The following is a 25,450-nucleotide window of genomic DNA, read 5'->3' as shown; positions in this document are numbered from 1 at the left end:
AAGTATCGGGTAGCCTGCAGTTATCAGAGACCCAGATACAGCTCACTATCTCTCAGATGCTCCATTTCCCCGTCTGCATCTCTGGGCTGACCGCGCCCAGCGCTGTATCTTTGATGCTAGGTCTCACAGTCCCATAGTGCTGCTGTGTTGGTGGTAGAGGAAGCAGGGTGATAAACAGTGAGCGCTCCCTCCAGACATTCGCTCAGGCAAAGCAGCAGCGCTGATAACAGCACTCAGGATGGTCTGCTGGTGGAACCAAAAACAAAACAAAGATGAGGTCTGAAAGCACACGTAGAAGCAGTTCATGATATTTTCCTTAAAAATAACACCCTTTATTTTAGTGCTGTGTTCATTCAGAAATTGTTTCATTCATTATTATGATTGTCATTACGTTAATAATAATTGATCATGATAATTTTTTGGCGTGTTATTGTTTGTGTGTGTTTTGAACATAGACACTTGGGCTGGTGTCTTTTAGAATTCACACTGAACAAAATAAATCCAGTTTAGATGAATGTGTTAACTGTGCTAAATAAATAATGTGTTAATTTGTCAACTTTGTCAGACTCAGCCCTGTTCATTGTCATATTTATTCACTCCCTCTCCTGCCGTCTCGCCCCTCTTCCCCCCGTCAGGTGTCCATCTCTCTCTTTCTGTCAGTGTTTTCCCCAGGAGATGCCTGCATCCATAACACAGACTGCAGTTATCAGAGAGAGCTGTTATGGTGCTTGTATTATCTCTCGTATGACCCTCATCTCTTATCACTGTTTCCAGAGCAGTGCAGAACCAGAATTTTCCCATTCTCTGTGTTGAATATATCACAGACACATCTCATTGTCTGCTCTGTTTGTATACAGTATATGCTGTTGCTAACAGTATGCATCACGCTGGTAAGGCACAAAGGCAGACATTTAAATAACGTCTCCATGTCTCACATTTGGTAAGGGTGGTTCCTCAGCTAAAATCAACAAAGAAATGCTGTGAGAATGTTACAGGGAGTCTGTCCGCTCTCGTTTTGCTACACTGAATGGCAGAGCTCATTGTAAACAATTCTCAGTCTAATGGACAGAGACTTTAAACAGTGTAAAGGCTCCATATTTTCTACTACTGTAGCATGTAATAGTTTTCCCTGATGTCCACTTATAATGTTTGAAGTCCATTTGTAATTTTGGAGCAATCAAGTTTCTAATAACTCTCAATGGCCAACTTCTGACTACTATTTAAAAATGTATGGTTGTTACTAAAAGAAACACTCAGCATAATACTAAATGAAACACACAGCGCAGTATTAACCCATAAATCTCTTTATTTTCTGCACAGGGCCGTATTTCCACACAGCAGTGTTAATTTTGACTGCAAATTTTGATTAATTTCAGTCATGGTCTTTTGACTAAAATGCCATTTAGTTTTAGTCATTTTTGTCATCTGATTTGTTTTAGTTTAAGTCTAAGTTTAGTTAAGTTTAAATTTTAGTCAACTAAATATCATAAGATTTAATTTGACTAACTCTATCGTAGATTTAGTTACTAAAATCTAATGGGTTTTAGTTAAATTGTAATGCATCAATAAAGCATTTCTCTAAAATTTCCAAAATATACTCCTGGAGAAAACAAACCTGTTAATATGAATGATATTAAGGTTTGAACATGCAAAACAGACACAGATTTAACTGCTGTGACATGTAACATGTCTTTATTTATCTTAAAATGAAATAAAAACCACTTCTCATTAAGAAACAAGAACATGGTCTTCTTTTTAATTGATGATATATGCATTCTTTATGACAACTTGCATACAAAATTCTTCATTCTTTATTTGTATAAATGAAATATAGATTAATCCTTATTAAAGTTACTCAGTCAAGAACATTGAGTGATTTTCTCTTTTGCTTTTGTTGTTTGATTAATATTAATAATGTACAGCAGCAGATAATTAGACTGTTGTCACTTTAAGGCCGAATGCACGGATCCAATACACTGATACACATCCAATATTCTCCCAACTGTTTATGTTCACTGAAGACATAACCGACTGTGTTTACGTGAATACTCGCCAAAACAGACATTTTGACATTAGCCTTGTGTGTTTTGTCAGTTCAAGCGTGGAAAGTCTTAAAAGAGAGCTCAATTCAGTACTTGTGCGCTGTCCGAGAGGCGCCTTTCTTTCTGTACGCACAGAAAAACGGATTGAATTGAGCTCTCTTTTGCATCGTCACACTTTTTCAGATTTATCCATATGTCTGCTGTTCTCCTTCACCCACATGTTTACATTTTTGAATGTTTTATGAGACATGTAGCAAGTGTATGCCAACTTGTGTCCCAACGGGTAAATCAGCATGTTACAGTTCAAATGTGCGTGACCTGCGCAGCTACCATGCAGGACATCAGTTCTGACTGGATCTCTTCTCAAATCATCCCTCCCTAACATTTTTGTCTTGTTTTTCTCGTTGAAGAAAATGTCAATAGATTTTCATCATAGCTTTTGTCATTCAAAACTGTTTTTATTTAGTTATCGCCTTGTTTTTGTCAGTGAAAAAATGTAAACAAATTATGACAAATTATTCGTCAACAAAATTAACACTGCAACACAGCAGAATTGTTTTGTGAAGATGTAACATGAGTCTGCTTTGCTCATATTTTCATATTTTGCTGTAATAGGCTGCCATATCTTTAAGACTTAAGTGAATGATGTTGATGGCTCTGTCGATTATAATGAAAGCATTTTGGTTTTGTCATGTCACTTGCTTGTGGTATACATATGATGTAATGGAAAGAAACTAGTACCACAGACATCTTTAAGGTGGTCACTGCTCACTGACTTTCCAGAACAGATGTCTAGACAAAGAGAGAGAAGCATGAGAGAGGCAAAACACAGTGAGAGAGTGCCTGATCACTTTAGAGAGAACAGCAGAGAAAGAGAGAGTATTACAGCTCACCCTGGTTCTGCGGTAACTGTCAGACACATGCTGCCTAAATAGACATGAAGTTGGGTCTAATTATAGAATATTCCAGATTTAATCCTCTAATATTCCAAACAGGCCAATGATGTGGAAAATTAAAATTATTCATTGGCAGTTCTAGAGCCTCCAAGTTCAACTACAGTCGATCAAATCTCACTGACCGTGTGTGTGGCAATAAATCTTCTCCATCATGCCAGCAGAAGTCTGCTGTCTCTCATCTGTGGAAACTCAGCTGAATTTGTCCATGTAGGAAATAAAGATGAGTTTCCCATGTGTTTGCACAAGCTGTGTCCAATGTAAGCAAAGACGCCTCAAAGTGTACAGTTTAACTTTCCCACACTTGTAACACTGTAGAAAATAGTATTTGTAATAATAGTATATAACAGTATTATGCAGGTGAATCCAGTGAAGAAAATGTGCTGAATAAATGTGTATAAAGTAAAAAAATAAAATATGTTGCAATGCAATTTTTCCCCTTATTTCCTTGATTTTTTTGTTTAATTGCTACATTTTAATTTAGTTAATTTTTTCTTTTTATTTTGGGCTGAAACTTGACACAGACATGAATCTTTATGAGAGTCACCCACACATAGACATTGGCATTTAATTGGGAATTATTATTATTATTATTATTATTATTTATTTATTTTTATTTTTTTGATGACATGTATGCATCTTATTCATCCTTTTTTAAATGACTGAGGTGTGTGTAATTGAAAATGTGTGTTGGAGACAGAGTTTTGTCTTGCCGTACAAGTTTCAACCCTGATCTAACATTGCTGTTCTCTCGTCTGATCTTGATTGATATTCTGGACTTCTGCCCTGTTTGTTGTCATGGTGCCACACTTACTTAAGAGAGTCTTTTCAAAGGCAGCAAACAGAACAGAACAACATCAGAGTGAACTAGAGAGAACGAGAGCCTGTGCAAGACCATGATCACCCCACCCAGTACAGTACTTTTAACCAGCCTGACCACTAAAAAACATAAAAACATATGCATGCCACCATACTGTTACGTCACTCTCTTTCACATCCATAATTATGTTTTATGTGTATGTATCTGCCTTTGAGTTAATCATTGGGCAAGTCCCAGATCTCATCAGGATATGACGCAACTTTGGGGAATGGCTCTTTGTTTCTCTGTTTGTGCTTTAGAGAGAGTGAGCGATAGATAAAGAAGTAGAGAGACTATTTGTTTTCTCTAGGGAGTGATTCAATTAAGGTGTGACAGGAATTGGAAAGGTCTGGCTTTTTCGCTGAGTCAATCACCTCAGGAGCTCAAGAGTCAATAGCAGACCAACCTATGATGCATCACATGCAAGTTACATCTTATCCGTTCACACGCTTATAAAAGCTCCAGCGTCCTTCACTCGACAGTTGAAGCGAAGTGAGGGATGTGACTCAGTGTTTCTCACAGGAAACTGCTTCTGTTCAGGTGCTGCTGAACATTCAGTGGAATGTTTGTCTCTGAGTGTGACTAAAGGTCTTTTATAGTCTGCAGTTAGCCAGTAAACAACTGAACACTAAAAAATGACTTCCTATTATCAACTCTCAGATATGAACATTATATATATATATATATATATATACAGGGCTTGACATTAACTGTTTTGCTCACCAGCCACTGTGGCTAGTGGTTTTTCCAAAGTTACTAGCCACTCAGCATTTTCATTGGCCACAATTTTGCTGTTGGGAAATTACATTTTATATGATTAAAGTTGACTTTGACATGCTAAAAATTACTTGATTTTAAATCATTTTACTTGATTTGGCTAGATTTAAAACCCTTTCACACTTTCACATCAGATTGACCACCCAAATCAAGACTACATTGTATATAAGCTGGTATGTACAGGTGGGCAATATGACCATAATAGGCCTATGATAAATTTTATAATTTAAGTTATTTTAAAATTGTGTACATTTAACTTATTTTGTTGTTTGATTAACATTAATAACAGACAGGTATTTAATTGGGCTGCTGAATGCATGGACGTAATATACTGACACATATCCAGTTTTTACCCACCTGTTTACGTCCACTTAAGCCATAACTGACTGTATTCACGTGAGATACTCCACACGATGGACATTTTGACATCTATGTGCGTGTATTTGACTATTCAGGCGCAAGGAGAAGAGCGCACGTGAGAAAACGCTTATGTTCCGCCTATCCCACCTTCACTAACTGCAAGTTAATCGATAAAGTAATTGTTTGATTGTAATTTTGTGGTACGACGAGCTTGGCTACCTTTGATTAGGCTGTAGGCTGAAATTATATTCAACCCGCCGAAGTGGCTAGTGGGAGTGGCTGTCTTACCCGCCACAGCTGAAATCTACCCGCATTTGGCGGGTGTTAATGTCAAGCCCTGTATGTATATATATATATATATATATATATAAAATCTTATTTTTTATTTAATTTGTTCATATTTTTATTTATATTTAGTGTAAGATGAGTAAGAAATAGATGAGATGTTAAATGAGAATACAACATTCCATATAAGTTCCTGACTAATATATGTATGTAACCTACAAAATGTTTTGTTGTTTTATACTATATGCTATGTTTGTTTGTTTGTTTTGTTTTAAAATCCTTTTTTTTCTTATATTGGTAAAGTAGTATTTATTCATACAGGCCTGTATTTATCTTTTGCAAGCTTCATTCTATGGATTTGGCCACCTAGTATATGGCAGATACTTTTGGCATTGATAGCCATCCTTTTTTTCATTCATTTGTTACGTGATTAAAGGATTGTTTGTATCAATATTGTTAACCTTTAACCATGATTGTCTACATATTGGATGATTCTTTAAAAATAACTATTTATATTGTGTTTTGTAGGTTCGGGAGATTCTGGGCCAGTGCTCCTGTCCATCACAGTTTCCCATGACCAAAGTCTCAGAAGGGAAATACAAAGTGGGCGACTCCAGCGCACTCATCTTCATCAGGGTACAACTTTAACTTTCAGCGGTTATTCATTCACCTGTCTGTTCTGTCAAAACATGGAGGAACTTTTTCCGTCTTTCTTAAAGGAGAAAAAAAAAATATGCTGAAGTGTTTTTTTTTTTTCAAAAAGGAAAGAAAAAAATTATTAAATACTTTTTTAAAGCTTAATATGCAAAATCAGCAATACGTTGAGGCATCTGCTGGTTTATTCCAACACAGCAACCCCATCTCAACCAATTGAGTTTGGAGTGGGACTAAGGCCGGTTTCACACCGCACGCGTCAGCAGAGCGTAAGCAGCGAATATTTTTTTCCGGCGCCCATGTTAACAGATGAGAGCATTCACACCGCACGCAGAGGCAGCGCGGTGCAGGAGCAGAGCAGAAGCTGCAGTGCAGCGATCATTTCGGCGCTGGGTCTAGTGAAAGTACACCTTTGATGGACAAAATAAATATGATTTCACACAAAAAGTGCTCAAAATGCACAGAATAAGCATATCTAGTGTGTTTTAACAAGAATTGAAGTATGTCAGGAAAGAAAATTAATATTAAAAAATATTTATAGAAGATTTACTCATTTAAACTTGTTTTTAATTATTCAGTTTGGGTTAAAGTATGGTGTATTAAAAAAAACTAAACTAAACTAGCCAGAAAATATGATATATAAACATTATTTTAGTTATTAGACAGCTATAGGATCTAGCATGCCCAAATTAAACCCGAGTTTGCTGTCTTTTCTTGCCGAGTTTGCTGTGTTGTAAACATATGCACGCGTCAGATGATGTAAAACACAAAGCTTACCTCATTTGTGTGCAGCAATGGATAACACAAGGCTTTTATTGATTTATTTTTATTTATTTTACATTTATATGTGAGTGTTGTACACCTTGCATGTTAACAAACTTTCAAGACTATCAAGTTTATAAATGACCAACTTATAAAAACAAATTTATAGCTGTCTTTGTAAAGAAATGCTCACTTTATATGTAGTTTCGAGCCGCTGCTGTGACGCTGTACAAACGCTTCCAGTGTGAATACTCACGCGTCTCTGCAGCTGCAGTTCACGCTCACGTGCTGCTAACGCGACGCTCACGTGCCACTGACGCTTGCGGTGTGAAGCCGGCCTAACTGTTTGTCTGACCAATAAAGCTTGGGTGAGTGTTTGGGAAATCAGTTTAAAAACAGATATTATTTTTGCAATTTTATTTGGTGAAAGTGGCACAGAAAATGATACACTTTACTTTCTTTTATTACAAATAAAGTTTTAGTACAAATGCTGGTGTCACACCCACAGACATCAAGCCATCGATTCTGATTCTTTTTGAATCTGTGCTGCTGTATCATTGGGATCTTTAACATTTCCAGAATGGAGGCCAGACTATAATAATTATAGCTCCATAATAAGTCATCCCGAGGTTTGAATGGTGTTTACACAGTTGCCAAGCTGACCTATTCAAGACTTAGCCTGTTATCCAACTGCATCTAAAAGCACCCACACCCATTCATACTGCAGACAGAAATAGAGACTTATGTCATTTCCTGTCCTCTACCTAGCTCTCTGGATTCATGTGAGAGTGTGTGTTTGTTTGTGTGTGCATGGGTTTATGGGTATTTACATGCACTTTATACATGCATCTGTGTCCCTTTATTGTGTTGTTGGGTCTACAGATATTTACTCTCGGCTGGAGGAAATTTTGGAAGGAATTTTATCTTCCCCCAGTGCAGCTGGGCTGAATCAATTAAACTCCATTTAGTCTCATTCTCCTCCGCATAGATCCTGTAACTGCAACCCTATATCCCTCTCTTTCTCTCTGTCGTCATCTGTCTTGATTGGCTCATTTTTTTCCTGTGCCTAATGTTTTTTCCTCTGTGATGTGTGTGTGTGTGTGTGCGCACTTTTGTTAGAACTGTGCGTGCAACTTAGCTGGTGCTGTTAGATTGAACCCTTTTATTTACTGAGCCTATAATTATACATAGACCCATCATCCCTTACCACAGTGGTTCTCAAACTTTTTTGGTCACGCCCCCCTTTAAACCTTTAAAAAAATCTGACCCCCCCCCTCCCCTATTATTTTATAATTATACTTATTTTATAAATAAATATTATAGTTTATAATACATTATAGTACATTAAAAATTGAAAGATTTTTTTAAATTGAAATACATGCAATAAAAAACACCTGCATTAGTTTAACTTTGTAATGTTACTGAATCATTGAAAACTATAACAAGAGAAAATAATAGATCAGAATTTTTAATTTAAATAAACATTTAAATATTTCAGTGATGATTTGGATGAACATTATATAACCGCCAATATATAACCGTTTTGACAGCGCCTCTCAAGCTCAGCTTCTTGTAAGTTACGTCTTCTCTCCGGAACGCGTACACAATAGTAGCTTGCTTCAGTGTAATTAGTGTTCAGTGCCGCTTTATAAAGGCAGAGCGCCAACCGCTATTGATGCACTTGAACGCCATTGCAAACCTTTTTTTTTTCCTGTTGAAAAAAACAACAATACCCCCCCTGCAATACAAGAGGTACAAGAGAAATATGATGACTTTGAGACTGTCATCTTCTAGACGGTCACCTTCAGAAGCTTAGAGCTCATACTGATGTTGGTAAACTGGGAAAAAAAAAAAAAAAACTCATGCAATTGCTGAAATCCAGTGGAGATGGAGACTTTGGCACAAGAGAACATTGGCTTTGTTTATCGTTTATTATAATTATGGTTTCAGCATGTTTCCGCCTGTTGCCATGGTTACTCTGAGGCTGATTCCCAACAGCTTTTTAAAGGGCAAGTGCCTGGTTGCATAAAGCACCTTAGTGTAATTTTCCCTTAAGATCGCCCTTATGTTTCCCTTAAACTTAAGAGTGTTGCAGAAAATAACTGTTAAGCGTTACTTAAGGGTTTCTTTAGGTGAAACGTCATAAACCCTAAGAATTTCCCTTAAGTATATATTTTTCACTTAAATAATCCCTTAAAAAACGATAAGTGTTGCATAAAGCCCCTTAACTGTCATTTCCCTAAGTATAACATAAGGTTCGGAAAACTTCACCTTAAGTGTTACTTCAATCCAAGTCTTCCAACGAGACAAGATCGACCGCTTTATATGATAAACAAATTGTAATTTAGGCGATTGATTTCTTTCTTTTTTGTGTGTGTGTGTGGAAACAGATCAGTTTTATTAATTCTTTTATGAATTGAAAGTTGAAAAGAACAGCATTTATTTGAAATAGAATTTAGTACATTAATGTGGCAGACAAAAGCATTAATTACACACAATATACAAAAAAGCTGTAGTCGATATTGTTTTTATTTTCATTTTCATCGACTATACAGTTCACAGCAATACATTTTGCAGTCACATTGGTCTATCTGTTGTAGAAGACTTATTAAAAATAGTTCATCTTTGATAAATGCGTCTCGACTCTCAAGACTCCTGCATTCTGTTCCATTCTGTTTCACTTCATCAGCTGTTCGTAGATAGAAAAACATGTCCACACACAGCACCTTACTTATTTTGTACTGCCTTTTTTTTGTAAGTATGATTTGGCAAGGTGCGTCGTATTAGCAGCTTGGTTTTGTACATCAGTAAATCAACACCTAAACTTTCAGCTTTACAAAGTTTTCTTTTTTTATTGTTAGTTGAACAGCCCTATATAGTTCAGTTTAAGTTTAGCTTGTATGAGTGTTTTAAAAATAATCTTTGTAAAAATGAGACCTTGTGTAAGTTTGTGCAGGTGGGCATTGGGCCAGCCAACAGATGTGCTCTCGTTTCATGGCAACGGCACACAGACACTCGTCACATGATTATTCCTTACCATGTGCTCAGCAGATGGAGTTTAGCAATGCTAAATCTATAAAGAGCTTTGTTGCAACAGGTTCGAAGTACACAATCAACAGTGAAAATGTGAAAAAGAGCATTTTCCTGACTGAGCATTTCTTGATAAAAAAAAAATCAATGGCAGCCTCTTACATTTATCTCTGTTCATCAGAGAAGAGCTGCAGAATCAGGGCTCTGTGCAAAAGGAGAGCTGTTTCTATGCTAAATCTCCTCCATTCCCCTCTCTCTGAAAACCCGCTGTGAGAGGGTTGAATGAGGGAGAGTGTGTGTCGGTGCGTGATGTTTTTTTGTTTTCTCTCCAGCTCTGTGTTGTCATGATAATGCAGGCGATGGAGACAGCGGTGAAGTGGATAGAGCTCTGTTATATAGTGCTAAAGGACACTGGGGTTGATCTTATAGTAATCAACTGACTGTCACGTTGTCCCACCTGCATTATTAGTGGTGTTTAAAGATGAGCATCACTATTATTATTGCTCATTCTATAGGGTTAGGGTTTGGTTTAGGGTTAATTGCATTAAATTATGCATAATTTATAGTTATTACTATATTAACTAGATGTAACGTATGTAACAATGACACTGTAAGATAAAGTGTTAAGTGATCAGGTTTATGACGTTTGCAGGTTGGACAAGAAGAAGGTGAAAGTCCCACAGACTTGCAGAAGGGACCTGAGCTATGTTTAGGGACTTGAATAGTACAGAGACTTGGGCCAGTATGAAACCACCCAAAACACCCTAGCAACAAACTAGCATCACCCTAGCAACCACTCAAAACACTCTTTGTGGAAGCGGCTTTTGCATGGACAAGCACCACTGCAATTTTCTTCACAATATGTAAAAATTAAATTTACATGTTAGTTCTTGGATTACTGCATTGTATATTACAAAGAGACAAATAATTAATGAATTGGTCAATTGAATTAAATACGTACAGTTCCTTGCAGATTCTTTTATTGTACTGAATAACAAATGATTTGATACCTTTAAAGTTTACATTCTGATGTTTTTGTTTCAAGCTCTGAGATACAATCATTTCGTACATCATATTCTCTTTTGTAATTTTGCATTTGGCAAAACTTCTGGCATCTACCATTAAACAATCACTCTTCAATCTGGAACCTTTAACCAGCTGTTTACATATTTAGTTCAATAATTATGAATATTAATTAGATTATTTTTTTTTTTTTGCATTTCTTTGCTCATCTGCTTAAAAGGTTTATAATACACACACACACACACACACACACACACACACATATTAGAAGAGTGTTGATGTATGTGTGAAAAGTGTTAACCTCTCTCTCTCTCTGTGTAGGTGTTACGGACTCATGTGATGGTGCGTGTGGGTGGAGGATGGGACACACTTGAGCATTACCTCGACAAACACGATCCTTGTCGCTGCGCAGCATTTGGTGAGATCACCACTTGTGTGTTTCATTTCCTGTCTGTAAGCTTGAGACTTCTTGGGATTTTTAAACAATGCTACATGTGTTTCTTGCATCTAGTTGTTTACGTTCTTACAGTATCATACATTCGAATTACACAAATTTTTGTTTCTAGTGTTTAGTGGTTAAAAAGGGTTAGTTCCTTCATTTAAGTACTCAAGACTAGTGTAAATTAGTCAGTTTATGGGCTTTTACAACAGATTGATAATAGTCATCCATATATTGCCATACAATTACTGAAAAATATAGAAAATATATATACTACCTTTTAAAAATTTGGGGTCAGTAAGATTTATTAAATGTTTTCAAGAGGTCTCTTGTGCTGACCAAGGTTACATTAATTTGATCAAAAAAAAAAAAAAAGTACAGCAAATAATAAACAACAGTAAAACAGCAATATTGTGAAATATTTTTTACAATTTAAAAAATCATTTAATATTTTTAAATGTCATTATTGGCAAAGCTGAATTTTCAGCATCATTACTCCAGTCTTCAGTGTCACATGACCCTTCAGAAATCATTGTAATATGATGATTTGGTGTTCAAGAATTATTTCGCATTATTATCAATGTTGAAACAGTTGTGCTCCTTAATATGTTTGTGGAAACCGTGATACTTTTTTTCAGGATTAGAGAATTCGAAAGAACAGCATTTATTTGAAATGGAAATCTTTCGTAACATTACACATTTCTTTACTGTAACTTTACTGTATCAATTTAATGCATCCTTGCTGAATAAAAGTAATAATTTCTTTTCTTTTTTTTTTAATCTTCTTGACCCCGAATTTTTGAATGGTAGTGTACAAGACACACATGTTAGGTTTAAAGTCACTTATCATGTTCAAATACATCATCATTTTTCTTGTGAATATTAAAGGAGCTGTCTTTGACCTCAACAGCTCACCGGTATCAGCAGGCTAAAGCGAGTGGCCAGGGTCCTCACAGTAAGAGCTCCAGCGCTCATTCTTCCCGCTCCACAAGCCCAGGACCTCACTGGCGCAACGAGGGCATGGCGCCCTACAAAACACCCGACAGGCGTTCTTTGGACCCTGTGATGGGCGCCACAGCGCATTCCTCTCCATCACGGCCTGGCAGGTCGCACCATGCAGCTGTACCTGTAGAGATGGAAACTAACACAGTGCGACCCATGACACTGCTGCCTCGACCACCACGAGACAGATCAGAACCACGCCACTTTAATCCTCTCAGGTCAGTGCAGGCGTGTTTGGGTGTTTAGCAGAGAAAGTACCTAAAGTGTACCTAAGTCTTAGGAAAGTACCTAAAATAGAAAAGTACCCAAAAATCAAAATGGAATCAAAGGCACCTAGAAAATGAAAGTGAAAGTCACCCTTTTTTATTTTAGAGAACATTTTCTTTGGACATAAGAAGAGTACACGTGACAAATATTGTAAACAATAGATAAAACAATTTATATATTTTGTAAATATACATTTTAAGAATGGATTTTGAACTGAAGTATTATACGTTTCATATTATAATATTTGTTTACTAATTATATTGAGTTTTGTTTTTTGCTAAGCCAAAGCCAATACCTTCTCCATACAGAAAGAAATATAAATACTGATGGAAAGTACAGACAAAATAGAAAAACAAAAGAAAAACATTCACAGAACCACTATATGTGTGTATGGCTATGGAAAGCATGCAATCTTTGTATGGGAAGAACTGAAGCTTGAAGCGTTATGATTGGGACACATGCATGATTGCGTGTTTGTATACTTGTTTTGTCTGTATAGATCCCTTTAGGGTGTCTGCCATTTGCTCACACTGACCTAGTTAACACACATTATAGCACTCTGCTTGTGTACTGTACCTCCAGAGTGAGCTGCATCTTAAGGCAACAGTGCACATGCACACAAACAAATACACACACAGATTATTGCAAGCAGATTTGAACTAATCCCAGGTGACATTGTCCTGACATCTATCTTATTCTTGTCCAGTTTATGACTCCCCCTTGTGTTAGAAAAAAATTATGACAATTTTATTGGGACTCAGTGTTCTCTCTGCCTAATTATACAAACGATAACATGGTCTTGGATAAATGTTATTTTTTTAATTATTTTTTTTAAATTATTTTCAGGGCAAAAGGAAAATTACATATATTTTTTCTTCCCTTTTTTTTTTTTTTTTTTTTTTTTTTTTACAAGAAAATGTATGTTTAAACAATACTGTGTAAACTCCACGTCATGCATTACTACACACTTAGACTAAAGAAAAAACAACTCTTAAACATCCTGAAGTTTCAAAAGGTGCTTCATTATTTTCATCAGATGGTGGGGAATACTTGTGCGTCAATGTTTGCAGCGAGGGCATTCTATAACGGCACCATGAACAGCTTGCTGGTTTACCTTGGCTGTGTGCCTCGGTTTCCTTAGGCTGACTAATGATGCAGGCCAAGCATCAGAGTAGCACACTTTAACACTTGCACTCCCAGAGCTGCAGGTGAGACAGTCTGGATTACTGAAGATTATGATAATCTCAGCCCCCAGGTCTGTCACTGCAGAAACAGGTCAGCACAACACAAGGTTTATGCAGGTCACATTACAGAGCCAGGCTGTCAGGGTGTGTGTTTTTTACTTTCTTGTCTAAATAAGAGTGTGTATTTGAATAAAATCAAATAAGGACAGAATAGGTTAGGGCAACATTTAAAAAAAATTTACTGTTCTAAAGTGTAATTTAGGATCTGGAAGTTCTTGTAGTGAAGTTTATGAATTGATTTTAAAACAGTAAATTTTGTTCATATGCAGAATTTTTTTTTTTTTTTTTTTTTTAGTGTTTTGGCTCTGTGTACATAAGACATAAGTCTTTAGAGTTAAATGAAAGAGTGACAATGTCAGTTTTATTCTTAAGAACTTCAGAGTGTATGTAAAGAAAGTGTGTCTGTGTGCATGTGTCATAATGCCAGAGGGTGGGTAATCCCTCTCACTCCCTTCCTCTTTGATGGTTTCCTTTATCCCAAAAAATTGCATACAGCTCCCTGCACGCTTCATACAGATTCCTAATGTTGTCAGAAGGCTTTTATATTGTTACCAAAAAATTATATTTTGAATAAATGCTGTTCTTTTGAACATCCTATTCAAATAATCCTTTAAACATGTATTTCACAGTTTTCACAAAAATATTAAACAGCACAACTGTTTTTAACATTGAAGGATTTTTGAAGGATCATGTGATACTGTAGACTGGAGTCATGACTGCTGAAATTTCAGCTTCACCATCACAGGAATAAATTACTTTTTAAAATACACTGCCCGGTCAAAAAAAAGAAAAAGAAAAGTTGGTTGACTCTTGAATTGTCAGTACAAGATCTTGACCAAAAAAAATGATGCATCTCTTTGATGTTATTTCCATCAAGGTGTGCATCAATTTTTGGTCAAGATCTTGTATTGGCAATGCAAGAGTCAAGCAATCTGTGAAGTCTACTCCAGCACATCCCAAAGACTTTCAATGAATTTAAGGTCTGGACTCAGAGGTGCCAATTCATGTGTAAAAATGATTCTTCATGCTCCCTCCCAACCATTCTTTCACAATTTGAACCTGGTGAATCTTGACATTGTCATCCTGGAAAATGGCCATGATACGTCTTCCTAGATGGTTGTTTAAGAAATTAAAAGCTACACACTCCATCAATTATAGTTAGAAGAACTGTTGCCAAACATATAACATGTTGGAACATAATAATCACTGCAATAATGATCCAATCATAGACTTTTAAGCTTTTGACTATTTAAATCCAAACAGCAACTTTTTTTTGAGCCAGGCAGTGTATATTAAAAATAAAAAACTGTTATTTTACTTAGTAATAATATTTCACAATATTACTGTATTTTTGATTAAATAAATACAGCCATGGTGAGCATAAAAGACATCATTCAAAAACATTTTTAAAAATTGTAGTGACCACACTTTTTAAAGGTGGTGTATATGTGACACGAAATGTCAAAAAATCAGGCAGTTACCTGTCTGAGAATCCTGGCTTGGTTTTATATATATATTCTTGTACATCCCAATATCCATCTCAATCTTTCTTTCTTTTCTCTTACACACAGGAATAAGGAATCTCTTCTTCCGACTCGCAGACTTTCAGGAGATAGTGACTCTTCTACAGCCTCTTCTAAAGGTGGAGGAGGAAGCACAGGAGGAGGTCGCTTTTCTCTGGGTACACGGCATGCTCATGGAGATGAGGTGGTGCTGCTGGTGAACCGTAAGGAGGGGAAACACGTTATTGAGCGTCCTGGAGCAGGAGCACAGATTCCAGCCCTGAGAGCCCCTCAGACCCGTGCCCGTAGTGCTTCCAGAGAGCGCCCAGCACTGCAGTCCACCTCAATCCTTAAACCTAGTCCACCACAGGGCTCAGCAGAGGTACAACAAACACCCCGCACAGAGAGAGGCAGATCACTGGGGCCTGAAGGTCCACGGAGGCTCCAAGCTCCACGGTCCCTCAGCCAGGGCAAGACACCTAGAGGCCGATTGAGTGAAGTCAGTCCCGGATCATCACCTCGCCGAAGAGACCCTCAGCTGCTTTCTATAGATCGGAGAGAGGAACTGAGATCCAAGCATATGCCTGCAGCATCCTCAAGAATAAATGGAAATTTGCCCAGAAGACAAACATCCTCCTCTGCCTCAAACTCACCCGTTAAAGGCTGCGCCAGTGGAAGTCCTGTGAGAAAGGGGATGGTAACACCACGTCCCCCTGCTCCTCGGTCACCTTCTTCTGGGAGCCGGAAGTTGCTGCCCCCGGTCACACAGCCAGGGAGGCGCTCTCCACATTCTTCTCCGCGATCAAATCCTCTCCACCCTCCACGTTCCCCTCGATCAACTCACAATACACGATCCACAGGGAGAGACCAAAGAGGTAGGGCAAATCCCTACAACCAACAGCAGGAGAGCCAGGAGGACAGCAGTATGTTTAGTTTACACCTGCTGCCAAGTCTGGACCCTCAAAGGGAGCAAGATCTGTATCGTAGCTTTGAGGCAGAGTTCCTAGCCAACACGCAACAATCCAAGGTTGGGCAGGGTAAAGAGTCCACTGGAAGGGAAATAAGGTCACTACAGCTCCCTGTCTCCCATCAAGGTTTAGGGGTGCTCCCAACCTCTTCGGGTGACACTAACGTTACAGACTCTGCTTACTCTTCGTCTAACTCTTCAACATCTTCTCTTAATGTTGGAGGTAAGGTGGGAGTCCTGCCTGATTTGCGAGAGTCTAAACGGACTAATCATCTTCCCTGTGCACTCGAGGACCCACCTGCCCTTCTCCACAGCCAGATTCGTGGAGGCCTCCCCAATGGAGGGCTCGTGGAGGGAGAGAGATGGGGTGGTAAAGGTGGTCTCCGTAAGCTCCCTGCCATCTCCAGCTCCACAGAGGAAGGAGAGGCCTCAAATCCAGGCCTATCCAGATCAGTGGGCCTCCCCAAAGACATCAATGGAAGCCTCCCTTTGACTGAGGTGCCAATGGAGAGCCAGCAGGACTTGGTGGAATGGGGTGGGGTGGAGGGAGATGTGCCACAAAGTGAACATCACCCAGACCTGCCATATGACAATGCTGACCAGACTCTTCCTGAGTCATTTCCCTCCCCTCCGCCACCTCTAGATGACTGTTCCTACCAGGACTCATCCAGTGAAAGCTCCTCCATGTGCTTGAGTATGAGTGAGCCTCCATCTGAAGGCTCCTGCACTCCTCCTCTACCACTGGCCAATGGGGATGCGGAAGGGGCAGTCATACTCCGTGCCAAGAAGGGTCAAAAGAAGACAGAGAGAGTGCCGTCCATCTACAAGCTCAAGCTGCGGCCACGGATAAGACCTCGCACTGACAATAGACCCGAGAACAGCCCGTCGCGCATCCCTACACCTGTACGATACAGAAATAATTGTCAGCAGTCTCCTGCCAACTCGTCTCCGCTCCAGACCCCACCACAGTCCCCACGTTTAAACACTAACCAACCCTCGCACAAAGCTCTGCACCAGGCCTTTGCGGACCTCATCCAACCCCAGCAGCGATCCCCAGCTATGGGCTCTAGAGAGTGTGCCTACTCTTCAGAGTCCAGCTTAGACAATGAGGCCTGGATGTAGTGAATGATGACTATGTACGCAAGCCTTTGCTCAGAATATACAGCTTTACAGTCAGATTAGAGAGAGGAGTGGCGAAAAAAGCACATTTGTAAGACAAAGAGACAATGCACATCTGACTGGTGTACAACATGTAGCAGGAATCCTTACTGTCATTTCACTGGAGATAGACATTTGTACTAAAGTGGCTAAGAACATTACCAATGCCATTCTTAACATCTTGGACTAACATAGCCTGTTCTGAAGTAATTCAGAGAGCTACATGCATCATCGGAGATTTGCTTGATTTCATTCATCGCGTTTTCTGTTTGGGAAAGGAAATTACTGCATTTCCCTTTAGGGTATCTCTAGGTTTAATGCTCCTCTGTAGGTCATGTCCTCATTACCTGTTTTTGAATTTGTTCCATGAAGACTAATTTTAGCTGGTTTAGTTCAGTTTTCATTTGTTTGGAGTGGAACGAAGTATAAAAATTTTAATCAGGGAATTGTAATATACAGAGTATACTGTATACTGGAGAATAAGAGCTGTATAATCCGTACAGCAAATAAGATGATGGTGAAATCATTTTAGTGTGCAAGGCGAGCACCTAAATGACGCTTCGACCATACTTCTATGTGGAATCCAAATTGGAAGTACTTTTGAATGACTGTTCTGTTTTTAGCCCAGGCTAAATAGTACGGCATATAAACTTGTTGCATCGTTTTGAGGATCTCTCGGAAATGTTTATGAGAGGACGCAATTCATGCTTTATCTGTTTAACATCACCTTGGCAGACAAGCAAATATGTTGTATTTGTGTATTATGTTCTGTACAAAGTAATACGGTTAATGTATAGGTTTATATGTAATTATGTTCATTTACTTAAATGTGTGTTAGTGTAATGTAAATATAATTATTAACTGAATTTAATATTAATGTATAAAACAAATGCTGTTTATTTCAGTATGTTAATTCTGCCTTAGCTATGCAATGTTGCTATTGAATGTTGCCTTGACAAATTTTCTTGCCTTAAAGTAAGTATGAGAAGTTAGTATAGTGTTTGTGAAGTAGAGATGAAGGGATGCTGTGTGTATGTATCTGGGTGGCTAAATCTGTGAGTGTGTGAGGTAAAGAATGTGTGTTGAACTGGATGGATCCTGTGTTTCGGCCCATTGTTAACTGTGAGACAATTACACATGTGAGGGTAACGGTAACAAGATCCTGCTTTATCAGCATTCCTCTGTTCAAAGACTTTGTTTAATTATTGCTTGATTTATCTACAAATGAGAAATGGAAATCATTTTTATTGTCAAAGCTATATGGAGTCCAAAACTGTTTATGAAGTAGTGATATTTTCCACTTTATTCAACATTAGACATTCAATTTCTTTTAAAGTTCGTTGGCGCCACCAAGTGGTCGAATGATTAATCAGTTTTTTGTTTTGTTTTTTTGAATGTTAAGTCAAATGTTTTGTGACTTACATTACAGTATGAAAGTATTGAGTTACTTGAGTGAGTTATTATAAACTGTGTTATTTTTTTTTAATTCAAACACAGTTAATATGATTGGTACTGGTAGACCATTGCATATAATAGGGGATAACAGTTAAACGACTCCAGTTAAATGAATTACACTACACCATTTTGTTTTGGCATTGGATTGTTTATTTATATTAAATGAGTAAGTTTTTGGCCTTGGTGATTGGTTGTGGGTGAACAGTTTTATCATAAAGGGATGTTTCTGAATGAATGGATGAATTGTTTATTTTTGGTATGTTCTGTTTTGGAGGCTTTATAGTATACTGCCCTGTGTTCATGAGCTCAAGTGTTTGATTGAGAGATGTTCTGATGTTTGCTGTTTCTGTTAATCCAAAATGGGTCAGAAAAAGTGAGGGAGATGTTTTTGGGAATGGATTTCAGTGTTCATGTTTTGCCGAAAGGACTGCAACCATATGATTATTACCGTTAGCATGACCATTGACACTCCACAAAAATCCGCAATACAATGCATCACTGCACATTGCTTATAAGTTTATTGCCATTTAAATGTCTGCTGTGACACTTTATTAAATGTCATACCTAAGTATGAAAGTATAAATAAGGACAGTAGAGCTTTATGCAGTCTTTCAGATTACATTAATGGTTGCTGTGCCTAATTCACATTTTAGTCAAACACATATACACACTACACATCCAGTTACCTTTACAATATCTAATCATTAACTGCCATACATTTGTACAGTAAACTGATTTTTGAGCTCCAAACGTATTTATTCTGTTTTGCTTTCCAATAAAAATGACAGAACGATGTTTCTTTTCTGTGATGACATTTGTTATGTGTTTCTAAGTCACATTTAGACATTTTTTAAATAATTTATTGCATGGATGGGTTCTGTTTTTCTTTATTCGTTATTGACATCAGAATACAGACATGTAGATTCACATGTTTTATTTACTTGAGCAATCCCATCTGATTTGCATTATGCTAATATGATGTTCAGATGTGAGCTACAAAATGCATGCTAAATCTACAAAATGTCATGCTCTGGTTTCAATAAATGAAACGGCTGTTGGATGATTTGAAATTTGAATGTCTATGGATTTACTTTTAAATTGCATTTTTTAGCTGATTGTTTTTCTTTAATGTTGACTTGACAATGAAATGTAAGGTCTTGACATTGTGGAATTTGTCTGTGTTGAATAGCAATATTGCAAGACCAACATTCCACTGTTCCTTGAAAACCAATTGCTGTTAATTTAATTCTTGTGTAATAAAAATGTTTTGGATGAAATCATTTGTATTGTGCTTGTCTTCCATATATAGCCTAATCTTTACTAAGATCATTTAGAGAGAATTCAATATTTAGAACAAGAGAAAAGGTTTGAAATTACAAAAAAAAAAAAAAAACCCATGAAAATTTATATTTTTGTATTCACGATGTCTTGTAAAATGAAAGATAAAATGCATTTGTAATCTTGACACCTCATGAATTTCCAAAAAGAGACATTCATCGATGATGACTCAGTATAAAGTCATGTTATGATATTGTTATGTGAAGGAAAATTACAGAATAACTTACAGCAAATTTTGCACCTTTTATTATAATGCCCATGGAATATCAGGTGCAAATATCATGTGTAACTTTTCCTCACACAACTATATCATCATAAAAAAAATCCGAGTCGTATGTTTAAATTAATTAAGACTGTAAACCATTAGAGATTTTACTGTAATCTTAGTGCAATCAAGAGAGAGTGTATATGACAAAACTCTTCTCAATGAAGGCGGAAGACGGAAGTGTGAATCATATGACAAAACACGTAAGGTGGGAGGGAAGGAAGAAGGCCGACTTGTACACACTCACTTCACTTCGGTAAGGAGCATTTCTCGGTTTAACTGAGGTACGGTGCCTTGTTTCCATTTATCTATGGCTTTGTGCGTTGCTTGGTTGGTCCAGTAATACAGCCCGCTAGATTAAAGGCTTACTGTGCGCTCCCATAAGCCCTGATTAAGAAGGTCATGAAGCTTTAGCTCGCGAGCCGTTAGCATTCAGCTAGCACACCCATCGACTCTACATCTCCGCGAGTAGGTTCATTCATCCGCCAAAAATGGAGTGGGCAAGTCAGCTATGTGTGAGTTACGGTCTATTTCGCTCTAAGGATTAGAAGAAAGACCCGTTCATTGTTTTGGGTTCAAAATAGTTTGGAAATGTCGGATTCGGGACGTAATAAATGGTTTGCTAGTTAGCTCTGCTTTACCTACACTGAAGCGGTTGCGGTTAGTGTGACTGTCACCTGCTGCAGTCACCGTTGTGCCACGTACATTTAACCAGTTGTGATGTTACGATGTTGGTAATCATTTACGACCAGGCCCCGCATCACGTTAACGGTCGTTTAGTAGTGTCTGTTCGCTTGACAGTTGACAGCTACTTTATCTGTACTGCACTTAGCTGGGAGTGAGTGGGACGCCGCCTCTCAGGTTGACGAGATAGATTATAATTTTCGTTTAAATGTGTTAAATGGCTGTAGATTAGAATGTAGCCTATAGTCTAATGTTCCATATGTATTCTTACTTACTTTATGTGCCTGTCGACGCGGCGGCATCAAGTTAATTTTATTAGTCCAGCTATTACTGGCTGTTGGTTTAGTTTTCCAGTGCAAAGCTTTGTAGATTTTTGCTGATGGTCTCTTATAAAAATGTACTATAGTTACGACAGATATTGTAAAGTTTACAGTTCTGTAAAACTATAGTTAGTGTATGTGTCTTCGTACAATGTTAAAAGCTTTCAGAAATTAATTAAAAAGCTGAATTTTCAGTGTCACGTGATCCTGCAGAAATCATTCTGAAATGCGGAATTGTTGCTCAAGAAACATTTGCTCTTTGATTTAATAGAAAGTTCAAAAGAACAGTATTTATTTGAAAGTGGAATCCTTTTTAACATTATACTGTAAAAGTTTTAAGATGATATCTTTTGTAGAATTATACTGTAAATGTCTTTACTGTCAGTTTTGATCAATTTATTGTGTAATTTTGATCAATTTATTGCTTTATATATACAGAGACATTTTGTATGTTTTTGTAATGAAATACCACAGCAGCCCTTGAACAATGATTTATGCATGTCGAGAGTTAGTGTACTGGTAATGTTGCCTTACTACCTTGCACTGTCTGTGAGTCCTCCTGTCTTCAATGGCCTTTTAGTGAACACTTAGAGATAAGTGCTGTGTTTAATGAGTGATCATAATACAGTTTGCATGTAAATGGTCAGCAGGGTTACATACACAAGTCATTCAGGACACAGATCATAATTCTACAGCTTCTTTATTGTAGGAGTCAGAAAAAATCATGGGGAGGAAGAATGTCTGTAAATGCAATAGGTTCATGGCACATGGCTGTTTTTGTCCTCTTATGCTCATCTTAAGTTTGATTTTTGAAGATGATTTCAATGGAAGTATAAAGCATGAGGTTAAAGTTGCACTGTATTTTTTGTTGCCAATATGGCATTCTTCTTGGACTTAAACTGACAAATGGCGGCATGAATGTGGAACCATTTTTCAGTAACCCATGTCAATGTAGAAATGCACTGTTTGCATTCATCCATGTTTAATTTATTACACAACTGAAAGTGTCCAATAACAGGGAGCTAACAAGATAAAGTCATTATTCAGCTGGTCCTGTTAGTACTATTATGTGTGTGCAACATAAAATAAAATAAAATTATATACACTGTTATATATATATACTGTTATATACATTATATACAACTGTTTAAAAGTTTGGTTATTTTTTTTTATTTTTATTTTTTTTTAAGAAAGTATTAGTTTTATTTAGCAAGGTGCATTAAATTGATCAAACGTGAGAGTAAAGACTTTTACATCGTTACAAAAAAAAAATTAAATGCTGTTCTTCTGATCTTTCTATTCATCAAAGAATCCTGAAAAAAATATCACTGTTTTCACAAAAAAAAAAAATTAAACAGCTCAACTGTTTCAACATTGATAATAAGAAATGTTTTTTGAGCACCAAATCAGCATATTAAAATTATTTCTGAAGGGTCATGTGACACTGAAGACTGGAGTAATGGAGTAATATGTACTGAAATAGAAAATTTACTTTTAATAATAATAATAATAATAGTAATGTTTCACAGTATTACTGTTTTTACTGTATTTTTAAGTATCAAATAAATTCAGCATTTGTGAGCATAAGAGATCTCTTTCAAAAACATTAAAAAATCCCCAAATCTTTGAACAGTAGTGTACGTAAATGAAAAACTTGTCATTAAGTCATCTGACTCAGATGAAATACTGGTGTATCCTAATGTTTCTCTTCCTCTTAAAAGACCTTTCAGGTGATGGCAAGAGTCTAATGTTCAATAACAGGAAATGGGAAACTCTTCCCAGCAGATTTTGAGTAGGCAATCACTGCACATAGAGAGTATAATTTGCTGACTGAAAGAGAACAAGAAGCTTTAACAATGTGTTTTTGCACAACGTTTTCCCCACTCCACAATCTCTAAGAAACATCAGCAAAGGTATCAGCAGGACAGGGACTCGACTTCCTCTTATTCCTCTGCGCTTGCACTTTTTCAGTATCCTACCTCCTTTTATTCTCTTCCTCGCTTGTCTTGTGGGCTGCTAATGAATCTTCCTTTCTCTTCTTCTACAGGAGAACCGAGGCTTGGGATCCAAGATGACAGACTCCAAATATTTCACCACTACCAAGAAAGGTCTGGTGTTTTCTGATTTGCTTTAAAGATAGAGCTGCTTTGGGATTAGTATGTTGCATTAAGTCAGTGAGATTTAGTCATGTAATGTGTGTCTGTCCTGGCCAATGCAGATCATCAACTGCACTGCACCATTACACATTTAAATCCCGTTGAATAGAACAACATTTAGCACTTTGTTACATTCTGTTTCATTCTGCAGAACACGGCACACTAATGGAGACTAATATTGCGTAGTATTGTGCTGCAGTCTAAATCAGATTTAGAGTCTCTGGCTTTATCTGGATCACTTGCAAGCACATGATTGTGCCAGAAGTATTTTTAACTGCAAATAGAGCCACACACATTACTTGGTCAAAGCCAAGAAAACATTGTACACAGAATTATGATTGAATCATTGTTTTCTCTTTTATTACATAAGGCAAACGACAACTAATACTGGCTGTCTAGACTTTGACTGTTTTTTGAAAGCACATCATTGTCATTCGCTGGTTATGTGACATCTAAACAAAGTCGAAAATGTTTGTGTGTCTGACCCTTCAGGCGAGATCTTTGAGCTGAAGGCAGAGCTCAACAGTGATAAGAAAGAGAAGAAGAAGGAGGCAGTGAAAAAGGTCATTGCGTCTATGACAGTGGGAAAAGATGTCAGGTAAAACAAGCCGTTTACACGGTGAAGTATAAATGCCTACCTCTTTTACAAGTTGTTTTATATGCTATGTCATCCATCTTGTGTTTCTTTTGGAACAGAATGGAGTTTATGGAGTTTTGATCTTAATATTTTTGTCCGCAGTGCTCTGTTTCCTGATGTTGTGAACTGCATGCAGACGGATAATCTGGAGCTGAAAAAACTGGTTTATCTGTATTTGATGAATTATGCCAAGAGCCAACCAGACATGGCCATTATGGCAGTCAACACCTTTGTAAAGGTAGGGTTCAGACATCAGTGAAACGGCAAATAGTTTTATTTTAAGACATTTATTAGTATTTGTAATATATTGTGATACAGTTGGCACAGGCTATAGATATAGATTACTAGGTATTCATTTACTTTCCAATGCTAAAAACTGTTTGCATTATAAAACACACTCTGAAGTTCAGACAGTTGAAACCTCCTCTCTGGACAGCGAAGTGCCTGAAAGGCACGTCATAAGCTTGGCAGCAGCAGAGAAACTCTTCTCTTCCTGAATACTAGAATAGTCAGTCTTTATAGGATGGTGCAGTGTGCTCCATCAGCTCTAATGAGTTTTTGCTGGCTTCCCACACACCTGAGAATGGAAGGGGAGACACATCACTAAAGCAACTAACTAGACTGAAGATTAAAGCTAGTAGAGCGAGTAAGCCATAAGGCCTATAACAGCAAATTAGAAAACAGAGCATCTCTGTTATGTATTATACATTTGTGTCTTTAGTTGTCTAGTTTTCAACTTTGGGTTGTAGTGGTGCTGCAAATAGCAAAGCAATTGGTTTAATTACTTTTCTTACAATGTGTCCTAACCAGACTCTGGTTAGATTCTAGCTACAAGCAATTTGTCTGTCCACATCAGATATGACACATCACAGAAATAGAAACAATTTCTAAAATAGCATCCCCTGTTGCTCGTTGCGTATCACTCGATGTTTCGATTGTTGTGGTGTCACGTCGCATCTGGTTAGGACAGGATGTTGGTTGAGAGGTTGTAGCATTGCTAGTTTCAAAATCATGCAACTTTCCAGAATCAAATTTGTTTCAAGCATTTTTTTCTCATGGTGCAGGCTTTCCATTGTCTTTCTTTGTTCTTATTTCGAAAACTTTCACAAAAGCATAGTTATTTTAAATTGCAATAATATTTTACATATTACTGTTTTTACTGTATTTTGATCAAATAAAGGCAGCCTTGGTAAGAGACATTTTGTTTGCACTTTATTATACAGTACTTGCACTTACAGTGTACTTAGCCAAAAAAGTACTGTTAATATAAG

General features: G+C 37.3%; 2 protein-coding genes across 6 annotated transcripts in view; both read left to right on the top strand.

The window, feature by feature from the left end:
- gas2l1 (growth arrest-specific 2 like 1) overlaps positions 1-20,056 on the top strand; it is a 37,860-nt gene extending 17,804 nt beyond the window's left edge. Inside the window, exons 2-5 of the mRNA XM_051892591.1 lie at positions 5,805-5,912; positions 11,067-11,163; positions 12,095-12,404; positions 15,269-20,056. Coding sequence (XP_051748551.1) covers positions 5,805-5,912; positions 11,067-11,163; positions 12,095-12,404; positions 15,269-17,288 — 2,535 coding nt within the window. The 3' untranslated portion in view covers positions 17,289-20,056. The remainder of the gene's footprint in view (positions 1-5,804; positions 5,913-11,066; positions 11,164-12,094; positions 12,405-15,268) is intronic.
- A 480-nt stretch (positions 20,057-20,536) lies between these two features.
- The window catches only part of ap1b1 (adaptor related protein complex 1 subunit beta 1), a 30,296-nt gene continuing 25,382 nt past the window's right edge, over positions 20,537-25,450 (top strand). The window contains exons 1-4 of one of the 5 annotated variants that reach the window (XM_051893548.1): positions 20,537-20,638; positions 23,434-23,494; positions 24,035-24,140; positions 24,282-24,417. In XM_051893548.1, the coding sequence (XP_051749508.1) occupies positions 23,458-23,494; positions 24,035-24,140; positions 24,282-24,417 (279 nt within the window). In that variant the 5' untranslated portion in view covers positions 20,537-20,638; positions 23,434-23,457. Of the gene's footprint in view, positions 20,667-20,730; positions 20,898-21,219; positions 21,244-23,433; positions 23,495-24,034; positions 24,141-24,281; positions 24,418-25,450 lie in introns of those variants that run through there. The other 4 variants (XM_051893549.1, XM_051893546.1, XM_051893547.1 and 1 more) reach the window with 4 other exon arrangements.

The sequence above is a fragment of the Ctenopharyngodon idella genome, chromosome 5 (assembly GCF_019924925.1).
Source record: "Ctenopharyngodon idella isolate HZGC_01 chromosome 5, HZGC01, whole genome shotgun sequence".
Lineage (NCBI taxonomy): Eukaryota > Metazoa > Chordata > Actinopteri > Cypriniformes > Xenocyprididae > Ctenopharyngodon > Ctenopharyngodon idella.
This window is presented reverse-complemented; position numbering and strand designations above follow the sequence as displayed.